General features: G+C 38.6%; 1 protein-coding gene across 8 annotated transcripts in view; it reads right to left on the reverse strand.

The window, feature by feature from the left end:
• TRAPPC9 (trafficking protein particle complex subunit 9) overlaps positions 1–18,268 on the reverse strand; it is a 449,867-nt gene that overhangs the window by 404,268 nt on the left and 27,331 nt on the right. For all 8 annotated transcript variants that reach the window (XM_074557536.1, XM_074557497.1, XM_074557522.1 and 5 more), the window contains 2 exons: positions 4,718–4,844; positions 1,593–1,738 (listed from right to left, as the gene is read on the reverse strand). In XM_074557536.1, the coding sequence (XP_074413637.1) occupies positions 1,593–1,738; positions 4,718–4,844 (273 nt within the window). The remainder of the gene's footprint in view (positions 1–1,592; positions 1,739–4,717; positions 4,845–18,268) is intronic.

The raw sequence follows: 18,268 nt of genomic DNA on the forward strand, positions 1-18,268 counted from the left end.
GTTAAATCCATGCCATTAAATTACTCTCATTAATTTCGAACTTAATAAATTTCTCTGCTTCTTTCAAAAGAAGTATCTGCTTTTATTGTGTATTTTCTTTTGTTTGCTAAACTTTGAAACATTAGAGGCTTTTAGCAGAACTGCAATGTTTATATACTTCAAAAGACAAATGCTGTACAGGATCAGAAGCAATCAGACATCTCCTTAGGCTAAATAAAAACCTAAAAGAAGGATGTTCACTGTAAAATGTAAATCTCCTACGGTACACAAAGCACCGAAACAAATCCTAACCAGTTCAAAAATGCAGGTTCCTTTTGTACCCATCAAGGAATGAGAATACTGCTTTGTACAATTATGTGACAAAACTGGGAATAAGGTTTTATTTAAATGAAAAAAACACGACACAGTATAGCTAAGAGATTAAATGTTGAAAATTTAATAGTAATTAAACTTTCAATGAATTATTAAGAGAAATCAAGAGAGCACTTTAAGATGTTCCCCTTCGTGCACATTTTTTCAATTTATCCTTTAACTAATTCTTCTTCTCTTTTTTTAATTTCTTAGCCTTTCTCTTTTGAAATCAAAGTAGTGCTGCAGCAAAGTCACACTGAGCCAAGTGCATCCAAACTGCCAGAACACCATCCCTGCTCTGCACATCCCAACTGTTCCTGTTTCAGCTGTTTATTGAAAATACACATCACCATAAACCCAAGTGGAAAATGTGCATGTTCTTCTCAGGGTGAGGGATTTATTTCACTTTACTGACAACCAGATCCTCAGCAGGGGCACAGCCCATTTTTGTTGGAAAGAGGAAACCACAGAGGTTCTTGGAGAACTGGCCCTGCAGGCAGGCACAGTCCACATGAACAAGGAACCAAGTTAAGATAAAACACCCTGCAAATTTCTGAAGTTTTTACAATCAGTTCTGTTCCACAGTCACATAAATCATTTTTTATGCTGACATTGATGCCTCTGGTAAAAGTTATCACTCACATGATAGGCACAAAAGCCACAAAAAAGAACTACCAATATTTGTAACTTAATCCAGGATTTAAACAAACTTCTAATCTTTTTCCAATGGCACAATTACTGAACTGAAAGGCTTTATAATCTTTATAAAAAGAAAATTACTGATATTCCTAACAGGGTTTAAAAACTTTCTCTTGGCTGATCTCTCCTTGAGTAAAAGGGGCCAATCAGACAGTTCATCACTCTGAGTTTATGTTAAATCAGAACAGGAGAAGGAAAAACCACAACAGAGCATTTTCCTCAGGGCACTGAAATTGTGGGGGCAGCCAAGCAGAGCATGTCAGACCTAAGTTTTCCTTGAATTCTCTTTTGTTTGAGAAGGAAATAAAACTAGTTTATCTCTTTTTGAAAAATCAATATTATCACCTATGAGACTTTATTCCTCTTTTGAATATGAAACTGTGCCCCAGAGAAAAAAAGATTTGTTCCTTCAGGACTTGAGGCTAAAAAAAAAAACCTGGTTATCTCAAATGAAAGACAGCAATGTTCAGGTTTGCTTTTCTTGACCACAGAAGATTCTCTAATTTAACAACAGAACAGAAAATACTGTAAATTATTCTTACCTATTTTCTTATTTCGTTCTTCCCCACGACTGTGAGCAATAATTGGAGAATATATGAAGGGGCTTTTGGTTGACACATTCTGACCAAGTAAACTTTTCATTTTGTGAGGTCGGAGACTGGTTGGGAGGTTCAAGAGCTTCACAGATCTGGTGAGTATGAAAAATAATTTCTAATTATTTCATTTATTCTATTTTGTAACAGGTGACTGTGTTAAAAAAGAACACTGTTAACAAAGAACATTGACTGATCAATATGAAATATCAGTCGAGAACAAAATACCTGAAATGGAACACTTGAAACAAACATTTACAATACAAAAGGAAGAAACACCAACCCAAGGAAACTGAAGTTTCAGAAAGCTCTCAGAAAACAAATAACAAAGGAAAAAAATGTTCTTTAGAAACAAAAAAACCCAAACTAGCCAGAACAGTGATTTGAAATCCAGCTATTAATTTTTGAGCACAGACTGAACCACAACTCCAGTGCAGAAAGCAGCCAAATATTCAACTTAAACCCAAACTAGAATCCAGACAAGATTTCATTGGGCAACACAAATAAAGAAACTTCTCTACAGTGAATAAAACTGATTTTAATACAGTGAAAATGCAGAGTTGCTGCTGGAAAGAAGAAAATGTCCCAGAAATTTGAGTGGGTTTGTTAAACAATCAGAAAGCAAATTACAAATAGAAAACAAATGATTTATTAGATTGCATCCCTGCTAGACCCAATTCCTACAATGCCATGCAGGGAAATCAATGCTCTTCCAATGCTCAGGGGAAAGTAAAGACTAAATTGTGGGCAGAAGAACAAGCAATAAATTGGTGGATATTCAGTAAAATCAGCAGCATTCTATAAACCTGTAGGACACCTAATTACTTCAAATCAGGAACTCAGAGCAGCAAAGAACAGATATATCAGTATCACATTAATAGAAAGCAGACACACACAAGAAACCAAGATAATGTGTTTCTGCTGAAAAATAACGGAGCTGTAAGAGTAGCACTACAGACAAGTTCTCTCTGTGAAACAAACCACCTGATGAGAAATTACTAAATAACACTAAAAGTGGGTTGAACAAGAAATAAATCTTGTTGGATGGGAAAGGAAAAATATATATTTTTTTAATAAATCTCACTACACTAAGTAAACAGAGGGAAGGGGGAAAAATGGCACTGAGTCAATTTGAAGTAGTAAGAAAAATGTGTAAAGACAACTAAAAGCAGCAGTGCTTAAAAGAAAGAAAATCTTCTGCTTTTAAAAATATTAGTAGACAATTACCTTTAACATAGGTAAATTATAAAAATGAGAATAGTGCATTTTTTATCTGAGAAAATACCAGATGATGATTATATATTGAACATGAGTAATGGAATATAAAGATTTTGCCTTGCCAAATCTCTTCTATTGCCTTTAAAGTACTGGAGAAAAAAGGTAACATAGCCACTGTGTTCCTATTTCACTGTGGCATTTCCATGTCTGACAGTATTTTGATTAAGAAATTCACATCCAAAATAAGCACCCCACATTAAATGGATTAAAACTCGTAGACCATGAAATGCCAACAGTAAATAGAAGTCATCCCCATCAGTAAATGTGTGTTTCTACAAGGCTCTAACGTGATTGAATCATAAGCTGAGATTATTCAACATTCATCAAAATGACATTTCCACACATTTATAATTGATGTCACAAAAATTAGCACGATTTAGCTCAGAGAGCTCTGCAGTCCAGCAGCACAGCTGGTTCCAATAGGCTGGGCAGCTCTACAGCACCAGATCTGCTGGGCAGATGGAACCAGAGCCTTTATATCTAAATTCAACTAACATTTTATTGGAGCACAAATTTTTATTACTATGGCTTTTATAGAAATTTTAACAGACAAGAAGGAGGAGAGGAGCAGCAGTCCTTAAATGTTAAATAAAGCTGATGCTGGGTTCCTCAGCCCATAGCAAAACAGAAGTAGCAATTCCCAACATTCCAAGCACAGCCAGGTCGAGACAAGTAGATAATGTAACTGGATATGTTTGTCCCCTTCTCTCAGCATAAAAAATATTTTAATTGACATGAAATCTTTCCCACTGAAGTCTTGGGAATCTCTTGCCAGAGTTCTGGCTGGCCTCTTCTTCCAGTTTCTTCTCCCAGGTAACAAGAGTCAGGATAAGAGGAAACGGCCTCAAATTGCATCAGGGGAGGTTTAAATTTGGTCTTAGAAGAATTTTCTTCATGGAAAAAGTTGTCAAGTATTGGAAGGGGCTGCCTAGGGAGGTGGTGGAGTCACCATCCCTGAAAGTGTTCAGAAAATGTGTGGATGTGGCATCTGAGGACATGGTTGAATGGTGAATGTGGTGGTGGTGCTGAGTTGATGGTTGGACTTGATCACCTCAAAGGTCTTCTCCAAGTTTAATCATACCATGGTTCTATGATGCTATCACTAAATTCATGACTCCTATGAAGGAGGATTCAATCAGTATTTCCTCCATTTTCTTCACTATTCAACATACTTCTTCTGGATAGGAATTATCTTTCCTTCAAAAAGAAAATATTCCCTTTCAGTCTTCTATTATTGATATCCAGTGGCTACTTTCTCTCTCTCTGATTCTCTCTGATGTCATGCCAGGCTTCAACCTGAACAAGTTATTATTCATTGGCCTGACTGCAGGATGTGCCTGAATGGAACTGAGATTTAGAACAGGCCAGTGAAGGTGCCAGCTTGAAAATGCAGCATCTGGAAAGGGAGAGGTACAAAAAGCACCATTTCCAGGTGAGTTCCAAGCTCTGTGGATGAAAACTGCATCCAACTCATGGACTTTCAGTATTGAAATGATCAAGTACTCAACTAAAATCTCAGCTGCAGCAAAATAGCTTCCTTCAATTGAATAAGAAACTGTTGAAGGACAGTTCTTCAAAAAACAAAACTTCTCTCTTTCTGAAACTAAAGGCCAGAAATTATTTTTTGGTCATAGGCTCTATTTTAGATCAAGAGCTTCTCAAAACAATTTGACATTTTGACATTTTTCCATGTTCCTGTGATCCACATGCATAAAGTGAGATGACTGCATCCTTTCAGTATCCTTTAAAATTTGACAGGTACTGTGAAAAAGCTAAAGATTGTGTTTTGGTCTTACTTCACAATAGGCAGTTTGGTGAAGGGAACAGGAGGTAGCTTCAAACCATCTGGAAGAGTGATGACTTCCATTGTCCCAGGGCATTTTGCTGTGTAGCTTTCCAAGCTCTGCGTGACATCTTTCTTTTCTAGAAAATAAAAGTGGAAAACAATTTCAAACTCACATTTAATTGAGACTATAGCCTTTTTTTGTACAAAATAACTCAACTGGCATGCCAGCTAATTTCTGCATTCAGCACTTGGAGTAATGTTCAACATCGACAGATGGATCAAATATAATTAAGTGACCTTAAGCAAAAGAGTTTTCTAGATTTCTCAGAATTTTTCAAGTGCCAGTCTATACCTACTTTTTGTTAGGGTTTTTTATTGTCAAAATACAATTTTTTACCATTCTACCTATTAAATCTATATATCCAAACAAAACAATCAGCCTCACACATATTAAGGTTATTAATAATAGCATTGTATGGGAACAAAGACTGCTCTGAAACATTAGATTAAATAATATCAAAGGCAATGAAGAGAAACAAATTACTTTGGATGTTAACTTGTGTGAAAACTATCTAATCTTCAAAATAATTACACTGTGCTATGCTACTAAATCATAACAACAGGAAAGAAAGATTTTCTTTGGTTTTGCTTAAAAATACAAGAACATTCAAACAAATATATATTATTTGGGTTATCTTCAAGAATGTACAATGATTGCATATTAGTTTTATCCAGCAATTATTTTCAATAATACATAAAACTGTGTCTCCAGAAAAAAAAAATAAGTCTGTTTGGAAATATAAAGCCTCAACACAAAATTGTATTTGATCTTCATGGTGCCTTCCAACCCAAACCTTTCTGCAATTGTATGATTCCCTATTTCTCTGATGAAATGGAAGACTGCAAATAGAGAGAAGTCTGGCAGTGTTTGTTTAGAGGGGAGAATGAGACAGCTGAAAAGACCTGTATTGTTTTGAAGTGAATAATCAGAGTGTTGGAAGGAACCTTAAGGTCCAACCCCCTGCCATGGGCAGAGACACCTTCCACTGGACCAGGCTGTTCCATGTCCAACCTTCCACCAGCTGTTCCATGTACGTGCTACCAACAGAAATAATTATTCAATATCAAAACTGTATCTGGAAAATACTTAAAATATCAAAATACTCAATGATAAAACTCAATAGGAAAGGGAAGGGTGATAACAATTAGCTATCAGTAGTAGTACTATCAGAAAAACCTGCTTAGAGGTGTACTGGGTATGCAGCAAGATTTTGGTAGCAAGGAGTGGCCTCTGGGTGAAGGCACCAGGGTATTTCCATTCCAGACAACCCCAAAACAAACCTGCTGCTGCCCAGAGCTGGGCCAGTCAGTTATGCTGAGAGAACACATCTAAGAAAGGGTAAAAAATACTCACAGCAGCTGTGAGAGGGAGGAGTGAGAAAAATGGGAAAGAAACATATCCTGTAAACCATGCCAAAAATACCAAAACCTGCCCAAAACACCATCTTGGGCCTTGAAAAGCACAAACATCCAGCAATGCTTGTGCTGCCCACACCAATCCAGCTCAGTTTGTGAATTCTACAGCCACAAGGAGTACACACTCCTTCAAAGCAAATCAACATTGACTGTAATCCCTTCACTATGGAATTAATGGCACATAACTGACAAATTGCCTTGCTCATGTCTGTGTTTCACTGAGCCATTCCCCACTTTTTAATTGCCTGTAGGGAATGCTCCCAAAATCCCATTAATTAGACATCCATATAGACTCAGAGCAGCACAACACAGTCAGGAGTTGTAGTGGTTCAAGGCTGAGTATTGCCATCAAAATTTCAGGTTATTTGACATATTATGAGCAGGGGCACACAGTGCAAGCAGAATCCACCCAGATGGAAATGTTCACAGCTACCAGGAATGATGGAGGTAATGCTACAGCATCTGCTTAATTGTGCTTGAAACCAAAGGTCTGCCATGCCAGAGCACTGCCTTTCATTCCCTAGTGTGAAACAGTGCCAGTTACTGTTCTCAAAGAAAGCAGGCTGCCATTAGCAAGAAGAATTTGGTTACAGATTTTTGAATCTCATGGTTATTTCCTGGTAGCAGCTCCCCGTGCTTTCATGAGAAAAAAACCAAACCAAACCATTTCTCCATGTTGATGTGGTGTGAAACACAGCTTTAAACATGCCAGGCCAGCAGCTCAGTTCCTTTTTCTAAGCACCACATCTCAGCCAAGATGCTGAAGGAATCCACATCAGCAGGACACCATGGGAAGCATCCACAATCCAAAAGAGCTGCCTAATCCTGCCCAAGAGCCACTTCTGAAATCCAGCACTGGAACCTTCTCCCTCGAGGAGCACCTCAGCTCCCTGACCTCTGTGCCTTAATGGTTGCCAAAAACCTAGTCAAAAACCAGGACAAACCTGCTACAGAGATTGCAGCTCTGAATTCTCACAGCTTCTGGCTGCCTGACATCCTGATCTGACAGAACCTCCTGGCAGGAGCCACTGAACTCCTCAACCTCACTCCTGACCCACAGTGAGGAGATTTCTGTGATTGTTATCACCAGCACTTACCTTTTTGAAAAGAAAGGACAAAAACCAGCTGCTCTTGGAGGTCTTTACCCACCTGGTGCCTTCATGCTCATACAGCAGGAAGGCAATCACCACTTGATCCTGTGACCTGAGAATTCACCTCAACAGCTTTAAAAGCCTGTCCTGCAGCTGGGAGCACTACTGGATGCTCTTGTGAAGGTATTAGAGACTCATTTATTGAGTGAGGAGTGACAGCTTATTTTCTCATCTAGATTAACTATGTTCACAATTTTTTTGCCCTCACTTTCTCTCCAGACTGACTGAAAGCCCAGGATCACAGAATGGCTGTAACCAAATGAAGCTGAGCAAAGCCTCTGGCAGCACTGGCATGTGAGCACATTCTGCTCAGTTTTTCCCACTGTATTTTCCCCATTTCATACCAAATCGGCTTTGGCTGCTTCTGACAACCAAAAAATTTGCAATTTTTTTCCACCAATACTCTTAGAATTTCACTGCTCAACTACTTCACCTCAACATAACAAGCACTGATTTTGTGTCCAAGCTGCTTCAAACCTTCTTCTAATATGAGAACACAAAAATCTGAGAGCTTCAGATGCACAGTCAGAAACCATTAGTGATTGAAAGCTACTAAATGTGAAAAAGACAAGACTTTCTGCTCATTTCACAGTCCTGTGGAGCAATATTTCACAATAATGGAGCCATTGAAAAATCAGACCAGGACAGGACAGAAGGTCAATTATAGACTAACATTTTTAAGCACTTCAGTAACTGTGATTTAACAGTGTAACACAAACAGCAGTTCATGTCTTGGCAGATAACACAGAAAATTGGAAGAACACAATTGTTGTAACTGTGCTTTTGAATATTTGAAGAAATTTAAAATAGCTGTAGTTGGGTTCAGTCACTACCCAAGGCAAAGAACAAAACCACAACATTTGTTCTTTGGCAACAATTGACTGATGTTTTGTTGATCAAGTCACAGTGGCCCCTGCAGAACAATCCACAGCCAGGTGAAATAAAGAAAGGGAACATTTCCTGTCTGACCCACCAAACCCACTGGAACAACTTCATTTCCTTATGGAGCTCACTAAAATATTGAAAAAAATAGCTCCACACCTTCTAACTCCAATTTTACCTCAGTGATAGGCCCAGAATCAACATTTTAACAAAACCCCTCATTGCCCAGGGTGCTTTGTGCTGGCTGAGCTTTCTCCTTCTCCCTTGAAGACATTAAATAATGGTCACAAAGGAGGGGTCTGAGGAGAGCTCCTGCAGCAGTCCTGACCCAGCTTTCTCAGGACAGACTCAAACATCTCCTTAATGAGTTAACAGTTATATATAACAAGACAGAAAAGGCAGTCTAATGACAGGGAAAAAAAACAAGAGAAAAAGCAGTTTTTGTACCCATAAACACAGATATGGCCTTCCACTGCATGGAGGGAATGTACAACAAAGATGGAGAGAGACTTTTTACAGGAGCATGTATTGACAGGATAAGGGGAAATGGATTCAGACTGACAGAGGGCAGGTCTAGATTAGATATTAGGAAAAAAAACGATTTTCTGAGGCTGGTGAGGGTCTGGCACAGGTTGCCCAGAGAAGCTGGGGCTGCCCCATCCCTGGAAGTGTTCAAGGCCAGGATGGATGGCACTTGGAACAGCCTGGGATAGTGGAAGGTGTCCCTGCTCAAAGCAGAGATGATAACTTTAAGGTCGCTTCCAACTCAGACTATTCTGTGCTATTTCCTTCACACACCCACACAAAATGAGAATTGCTTGGTGAGCTCTAGAGAAGAGAAGTCCATGTCTACTTCCAGGGAAATTTTCAGTCTCACTCTGCCATGAAAACACAGTGTACTCTTTAAACTAAAGCATTTCAAAAAGGCCACAAAATACATTAAGACCCTCACAAAAGCTGCAGTAAGAATTGAATATTCACAGACAGCAACAACCACACACCTTTTACTCTGCAGTTAATCAGATTGCAGGGAGTGTGCAAAGCTCCTCAGCCTTTCAGGCAGTGCCTGAGCTCTGGTTTGGGCAGGGAGCACCACATTTGTGTATTCAGGGCATTCCCCTTCCCCAAGCACAGAGCCAGAGGGGTGAGCAAAGCACCTGGGCAGGACCTGCAGGATGAATCCACTCCTCATCACCAGGGCTGGAACTGAGCAGACAGAGCAGCCTCTGTCCCTGCAGGCAGCACCCTCTGCTTCCCCACCCCATTAACCCTGACAGGGATTGGGGGATGGCACTTTCTTACATTTACTTTCTACCATTAATATTTTTCTGAAAAATACATGGAGCAGGTAAACACAACTTCAAAGTGCTCAGAAATCTCCTACTTGAACAAGCTGCTTTGACAGGAACACAGGAACCCTGAGGGTTCGTCCCACTGCTGCAGTAAATGTGTGTGCTCCCCACAGACTCCAAAGCTTTCTTAGGGAGAAAGGCACTGGCAGCCACCAGAGAGTATGAATCCCATTTCTTTAAAAAATCAAGCAACATAAATCTCTAAATAAACACAGCAGAGACTAATAAAATTCACTGTTTGACACAGAGAAGAGCAGAAACTAGAAGAAAATAATTAATCTATGCTATGAGAGAGTTAGATCTGCTTTCATGACCCAAACATCATAAACTGTATCACAGACTGACTCCACCCACACAAAGGATTCAGTTATTGGCTGTGTAATAGCTCATCTTTGAAAAACAAGTTCTCAATTTACTACTAACTTTGTGGAAAGGGGAAGAAAATATTTTAGACACAAATAAAAATAGCTGTCCTTTAGAAGCAGAATGTTTTCCACTTCTAAAAAGACTGCCACAGAGACAAAGAATAGGAGGAGACTAAACACATCACAGTCTTCCATTACCTATAAAACCTTTCCAAGAGTTTTAATAACTGCATAAAATGTATACACATGAAGTCCCAGCCAGTTTGCAGCCAAATATTTCTATTTAAAACCTGACTTAAAAAATTGACATAGCTGAAAGACAGTTCATAAAGACACCATCAAAATTTCAGTGTCTGGTTCTCCATCATATCTCAGAACTTCATATCTGCAGACTTTCAATACTAAAAAAATACATTTTGTACACACAAATTCAGTATATAAATCACTGAAATCAATACTATTTTTTTCAGGTTAAGGAACTACCTTTACAAAAAGTGGAGTAAATTAGACATAGATAACTTCTCTAACAATAAATGAAGTTCAGGACTGCTGCAAAGCTGCTTATGGGCAAGGCAAGTTTTGTAAATATTCAGAGGTACAATGGTGTAACTGATAAACACATCTGATTCTGGATTTTATGTGGAAGAAGCAGAGACAGAGGATGGAAGGAACAACACATTGATTCCTGCAGAATATTTCCCCCAATATAGTGTTATGCACAGGAATTTGGTCAGAAAGGTTTATCAGGATTCAAAACTTCAATGTCTCCACCAGTGATCTAAACTTGCTTCAGAATAGAATGCTTTAATGGTTGAAAAAACTGGGAAACTGGCTGAAAATCTAAAATGAAGACATGTCAGCTCTCTCTCCTAATGTACAGTTGAGTTTTCCCATCCCTCTGTAGAAACATCTCTTCAGTATCATTCCAACCCCTCTCATCTTCCCTTGGCACATCCAATCCCACTCAATGGACATCACATGGGGAGCTCACTGAGGTACAGGGATGATCCATTTTTAAACATGGATATTTCATTTTCCATATAAACTGCCAATTTCAACAGCAGCCTTGACTCCAGTGCTTTAATTTGAATTTAGGGTGAGAGAGCAGTATTGAGTCTGTTAAATGTCATATAAAATATATTTGAATTTTAGTAATATAGCACTTCCTAAAATAGCTTCCTTTGGTACAAAAAAAAAAAAATAGCACTTAATAATACAGCACAAATTCTTCACGTCTTCATCTGTGCAACTGAAGTAGCTCTTCCCCAAAGGAATTTCTCCTTTTTTTCTGGAATAAAAACCATGCAATGTGCCTCCAATTGCACACCTGTATACTTTCCCTCAATTAACTGAGGGAAATCACATTTCTTTAAGATCAGAGGTACCTATATGAGGACAGCAATTTTGGGCTAAAGCTCAAAGACCTAATTTTGTTCATGAGTGACCTTTAAGAATTAATAGCAACTTTTTCCCCATAAAAAAGCACTATTTTACTGTAACAATTGATCTGCTGATCATAGTCTAAGAACGTGGCTAAGGCATTGGCTGGAGTTTTTGTCTGTACCACAATGACACAAAAGTCTAAGCAAAGATAAATCACATGTGAGACTTTCAGGCTGGTCTGTAATGCTAAATATTTGATTCACAGTGCATTATTTTTGTCAAATAACATAGGACTTAAAAATCATTGTGTTTCATATTTAGTGCTATGCAAATGAATTTGAATCTTTTATTCCTGTTGCTAGTTTACTTCATTTCATTCAAACTTTCAAAAAAAATCAGAGTCTAAAAGACATGTAATTCAGGTAAATAAACTATACCCTCTTAATAAAGCAGTTTGACCAAAATTATTAAATAAGTTGGCTTGTCTCTACAAAACACAAATTCTGGGGAGACATTCTAAAGTGGGGGGTTAAAAAAAGCAAGAAGAAGTGCAGCAGGAACACAGCAGTGCTGAAGTTTGACAGCACAGAACTGATGAAAACACAGAAGCAGATGAAAAGCAGCAGAAGTCACAGTACCACAATGAGTAAGACTGAACTGGCTTCTAAGGAGTCTCCTTCTACTTCAAATAAAATCTCCCAAGTCTTTTATTCCAACACATCAGAAAGCATTTCCATTCAGGCTTTTTTAACATATTCATTCTTAGACCACACTGTGCCACTGCTATACATCAAACACACAAGGTGGCAAGTCTGTTTAATTACATTTTTATACATATATATACACACATACACTTATTTATATATAAGTACACAGGCTAGATATGGCATTAAGCTGAAGCTGTGAAATATTTCAAAGTAATGGCTAAGAACTACCCAGGCTGCTATAAATATTCCCTGGTAATTACACTGTAGACTTCCATCTTCATCCTGAAATCAGTCAATTTGAATATTACCAGACCAACCAAAGTAGCTCCCTTTTGAAAGGTTTATTGGTTGGGCAAAACCAACTTGCAGGTACTTTGTCAGCTGAAATATAACACAGTGCATTAAAAGCAGTTCATCAGCGTCAGTAAAGAAAACCTCACTGTAACTCTGAAGTTTACATCAAGTTTTAATTTGCACTAAATTCTCTGTTCAGTCTGATTAAAGCATCATGCTCTTTAGCCCTTGCAGTCGGTAACATTTACCTTTCCAAAAATGAATTTACACACTGCAGATGATCTATGCTGCCTTAATCTAAGTGCAATTTAAAGTATTTTAAGCATTGCAGAACAAAAGAAGCTACAGAGCAGAGCAGTTGTGCCTTCATTGCAGAGCTTGGGGATTACCTGGGACAGCACCAGCAGACTCTGGAAAAGCAGGATTCCAACACTGGATCTCTTATCCTCCACTCTCATGTAACATCACCACAATCAAGTCTACTGTAGAAATTCTAAATAACTTTGGCTTGGCAACAAATTGTGATATTGTCACTTGTGCAGTTTCCTAATAGCTGACATCTGCTTTGACAAGTGCAGCTTTGGGCTGGGGTAGAGTTAATTTCCTTGGCAGTAGCTGGGCTGGGGCTGTGTTTTGGGATTTGTGCGGAAAAGTGTTGATAATACAGGGATGATTTGGTTATTGCTGAGTACATGGCTGGGAATCTCTTTCCTCAACACCCTAAACTCATTCACTTACTGTTTCTATCTCTTCTAATCATTAATGAACCAACACACCCATAGATGTTTTGGTTTTTTGGTTTTTTTTTTAATTCAGGAATATTATATCAACTAAATCACACTCATTTCAATGCTCCATCATTTCTTGAAAATAAATCATGCTTCAAAGATGCTCCAACCTCTTCCTATTAAATCACAATTATCCACACACCTACCAGTATTTACTAGAGCTTCTTACAATGCAACCAGCACTGAGCCAAATTTATTGAAGCCCAGAGGGCTTCAAAGGATGGAATTTGGTTTACCTCACTTCAAGAGAAGCATCCATGACCAGGGTCACTTAGTCAGCACTGAGAGGGCCACAGATGTGTAGGGGGAGTGATGAATCTTGAAAAAAGAATCACTGCTGTGGCCAGGGTCACTAGGAAGACTGTGACACAGATATATCAGTTGGAAGAACTTCCATCCCTCTTGAACTCTTAAAAAAAACACAGCAATGCACTTGTCGTTTGTAATTCTAAAGTGAGGATAAAAACACTTAAAGAAATTAACTGCAACGGTAATTCAGCTGTTTAAAATTAAAATGCTTTTAGTGCCTTTGAACCTTATCTGGTACCTGAAATTTATTACTGTTCATTTTTCAGTTCAGATCACTCCCCACCATAAACCACCTCTAATTACATTTCAAAATAATTTCACAGATTTATTCTCTGTAGAGGAAGGAGCAGCCTTGGAATCTTTTTTCCTAAATAGAAAACTTTGATCCAAATGTTCTGATACAGCCCAATCTTCCCTGAGTGTCTCTTTCCATACCTCAATTATCTTTCAGTTCTGGCAGGCTTCCTGCTTTCTTGTGAAGTTATTATTTTTCATGAGTTGAGCAAGTTACACCTCAAAATCTTTTCTGGGCTTATGTCTTTATTTGTAATATTTATAATTTTGTTTCCTCTAACCTAAATATAAAAAACAGGAAAAAAAAAAAAAGAAGAGCAGCATTATGAGAATCGGCAGGAGAAATGGCAAACAGAGGGGAGAAATGGTGAGCAATCAGCTCAAACTGAAATGAGCTGAAATTCCCAACAGCTCTGGCTACAGCTCTGAAAACATGGGGGAATCAGAAAGTCACAGCAAGATTTGAACAAGAGAACAGGAGGCAGTGAGGTGAACAGAGTCACAAGCTGCTCCAGCAGTTCCTCAAAAAAAAAAAAAAATTTTAATTGTTCCATGCCCAAAAGTTATTTATAGGCTCACAGGTTACTCCTATCCCCTGCTCCAGTGAAATTCATTTACCCCAATCTCTGTGGGGAGATAGAACCCACCAAATTCCTGTGCAGCTTCACTTCATTTTCCCAGGTTTGGATGGAAATTCAGGACATTACAATTTTAAGATCTTTAGAAATCAAGTCTGGTCCCTATTGCTGCTTGGCAGGAGGGCTACAAAGGGTTAAAGTCATTCCCACGTTCACTTGTGGCCTAGCTGTCAATTTTCAGGAGCCCACTTTAATATTCTTCCTTATTTTCCATACTTCCACATAGCAATTTGAAATTTAAATGACACTGAAGGAATGCATATGCAATCTGTTCTATAAATAAAAATGTCTAAAATACTGCATAATTTCCTCTTCCAAAATGCAAGATGGAAAGACATATTTTAAGAGTTGTAAGACACCACATCTGACATCACCAAATTACACTCAGTCCAGGCTTAGCCATAATTCCTGAAGATGAACAAGGTTTGGGTTTTCTTTCTTAGATCAAGCTCATCAATTCTTTGCAGAGGGCACAACCTCACCCTACCCAGCTGATATTTCACCTGAACACAGCAGGCTTGAAAGGAGAAGGTTCCAGAATTATGGAATGGTGTGGAAACCCTCATATTAATGGTGTGGAGACTCTCAGCTACCAACCAGTCCAAGCTGTCAAGGCATCAAGGTGGCCTTCCCAGCCAACACTGACAAGTCCATCCCAACTCACCTACAGGATGAGGGGAACTGAAACAGCATTCAGCAGAAATTGTGGCAGAAATTCTTCACTAGTTACAATGATCTCAGTCCAGGCTGATAATAAACATTTTTAAGAAACATGATTCAAGAAACAACCACACAGAGGAAGGACAGACACACCAGGATGTTCTGGGAAGTTCTCTCAAGAATAAAGAATCCAAATCCTTGATCAACAGATGAAAAATTACTTCTGCATGTTTAATGCAGATCATCATAGAGCCAGCAGTTTAATTCACTGAGTGCATGACAGAGCAGTGGAGAGCTCAGATGTGAAGGTGTCACCTCACCCAAAGACTGCAAAGAACTCAAGTGCAGCAACAATAACCATGGGACAGGAAGATCTTGGCAGAGCTACACTAATAAATACACATTATTTCCCAAACTTCCCAAAAATAGATGAACCTTGAGGATCTTTTAGGAATTAGCCCACAAAAAAAAAAAAAAAAAAGGAACGTAATACTCTTAGTTCCATCCCATGCTATACATGGTGGGTGAGAAAATGTCACCTCAGCTCAGCACATGGAGATACCTGCCAGCAGAGGCAAACAGCAGGAATCCTGAAATGCTGGAAACCTGCTGAATGCCTGAAAGAACATGAACTTGCAGGGGTGAGGGACTGTTCTGATCTGCTCCAGCTGAAGAGAGACAAGTTTTGCCTTGATCCACAAATGCAGGAAGGAATTAGGTTCTGAACATACCCAAAAAGAAGATTAAAATACAAATGAAGTTAAATGTTGGGATCCAAAGTGACAACTCAACTTCATTTCTTTGCAGAGGAGGAAAGGAGAAAACAGGAAAGTAGGAGAATGCCAGCAATGATGGTGAGAAGCACAGGAAAGGGTTACCCCAGCACGGCTCCAGCACTGCTCTCCAGTGCCATGGGAGATCTCCCTGCCATGGGCAATTCCCCAGGGCCCTCCCAGAGCTGCCCAGCCAGGGAGCAGAGCCAGGGCAGCAGCACCAGCAGGGTGGAGCAGCCAGGACAGCAAAGACTCCAACACCTTGCAGACCTCACAGATTTTTGGGCACTTGCTTAGAGAGGATTTTGTGAGTGGCAACCTCACATCCACCTCCCAGAACAGCACATCACTGGTGACCTCTATCTCTGCTCCCCTAAAATCCACTGGCTGCTCCTCGGTACCCAGGCCAAGTTCACCTGATGTTCCCAAAGTTCATCCCTCCCTTCCCTAACAGATCAACATCAAGGTCTTGCAATGGTCTGCAAACAGGTGCTTCGTTTTCCAAAAGAAAGCAGTTCAAAGCTTTCACTTTCAAACCTCAAATCTTCCAAGAGGCTATGGAGAAACATTCCCAACTCTGTATTCATTCACCACAGCCTGCCTGGTGAGTGGGCAGTCACATTTCCTTAGCAGCTGTCTCCATATAATTCTGTGTTTAGAGAGGCCCTAACAGATGAGCCAACCCAGAATTATTTGCACTCAATGCAAGCCACAAGCCATTTAAGTTGTATTAATAATATCAGTGAAGAGCCACAGCAAAATAATTGGCATTTTTTTCCAAATATCTGACATTACTCAATTCAAATTCACTGAGCTGCACACACAGTTTTGTTGCAAAAAGCATTATGCAAAAGATAGGTTCAATTCCAAGCAACTTTGCAACTGCACATTTTAATTCTTGTTTAAAGAAAGTGATTCTTAAGGGCTTGTTACCATTAAAACATAATAGCTTGAGATTAGAGGTTTTACACAGAATTTAGTACCTCTTTTTGCTTTGCAGAAGACTGCATTTTACATATTTATGCAACTAAATAGCTTAATTTTAAATCAAACTTTTAGTTTCCATGTTGTTAAAATAGTGACTGACATCTCCCATTTACTTGATGATATTCTTTATTTAGATTTGCCAGGCTGCATGGTTGGAGATTCAAGTAAATTCAAGTAAACATAGACAAGCTGTATTTTAAAATGCATGATTCAATTCAAACATTAAATTTTGTTTTAAACACAAACCACTTTTGACTATGCATTTGTGCTTCATTAATAGAAGCAAGAGTTTCTAATTAATAGATCTAGATTTCATTGGAACAAATAAATCTCAGCAGCTGAGCTTCTAATTGGAGAATAAATCAGTATCTCAGCTTCAACTGAACTAGTAAATGAACAGAATTAAATTTAAAAATGAGAAAATGTTCCTTTTCTGTGTCTAGAGGCAGCTAATTCTGAGAGAAAAAGGGTTAGAAGGTCAAGTTCCAGAGCCAAATGTTTCGCTGGTAACTTCCTCTCAGCTTAGGAGTTTTCACTTCTATTTATTCTAATTTTAAAAATGATCTGCAAACTACCCAAACTTTAAATAGAAGGATTTAGCAGATAATCAGTAACAAGCTTTAAAAATATGAAGGAAAGAACACATTCAAGTGAAAACTGACTTTCCAAAAGAGTGAGTTTTCCTCCACCCATAGGAACTGGCGACTTTCTATGCAACGTAGAAAAAAGTAAAGTCTGAGCACTCTTGAACTCCAACACCACTGCATTATTTCTGTTTTCTAATTAAATCTTCAATTAATGAACAAAACCTGGAGATTTCAGTCATGTGGCATCAGAGAACTCTAATGACACCTTCTTGCCAGTTTAGAAGGGAACAGTTCACAGTTAGTAAAACAGCAGCCTAATCCTCTGCTTCAATTCTCTTGCTTTTGTCCCTTACTACAATTCAGGATTGAAGGTTTGTTGGTTTTTTTCCTAACATTCCAGTATTTTATAAGAACTATACATTCAAGGTAATTTTCTATGCTAAATGGACTCTTGCACAACATCAAGTTGGACTTTATGATCTTGGAAGCCTTTTGCAACCTTAATGACTCTATGGTCACACAATATCAATCTCAGCAGAGTTACCAAAAAAATACAGGCAGAAATACACTTCTGGCACTTCTTATCAATGAAAGACACCAAACTCAACAGCAAGTTCTATTTTGGATGTATTCAGGAAAGAAGGAAAGAAAAATACTCAACTGTGTTTCAGACACATGGGAGAATATTTAGTTTGATTTTTTCAAAGGCACTAAACCTCACAGTTATCCCAGGCCTTAGGACACTGGAAGCTTTACTCAGACACACAATGTCTGAAGGCAAAGAACACAGAAGATTCTTGTCTTTGGGAGTTCAAACCTTCTTGGGATTAGAGATTACCAATATCACATGTGGAAATGCAGAGTAGAAAAGTTTAAAACCTTGTCTTCAGCACAACTTTCCATACATAAATCAAC

Source organism: Zonotrichia albicollis, chromosome 1, assembly GCF_047830755.1.
Source record: "Zonotrichia albicollis isolate bZonAlb1 chromosome 1, bZonAlb1.hap1, whole genome shotgun sequence".
Classification (NCBI taxonomy): domain Eukaryota; kingdom Metazoa; phylum Chordata; class Aves; order Passeriformes; family Passerellidae; genus Zonotrichia; species Zonotrichia albicollis.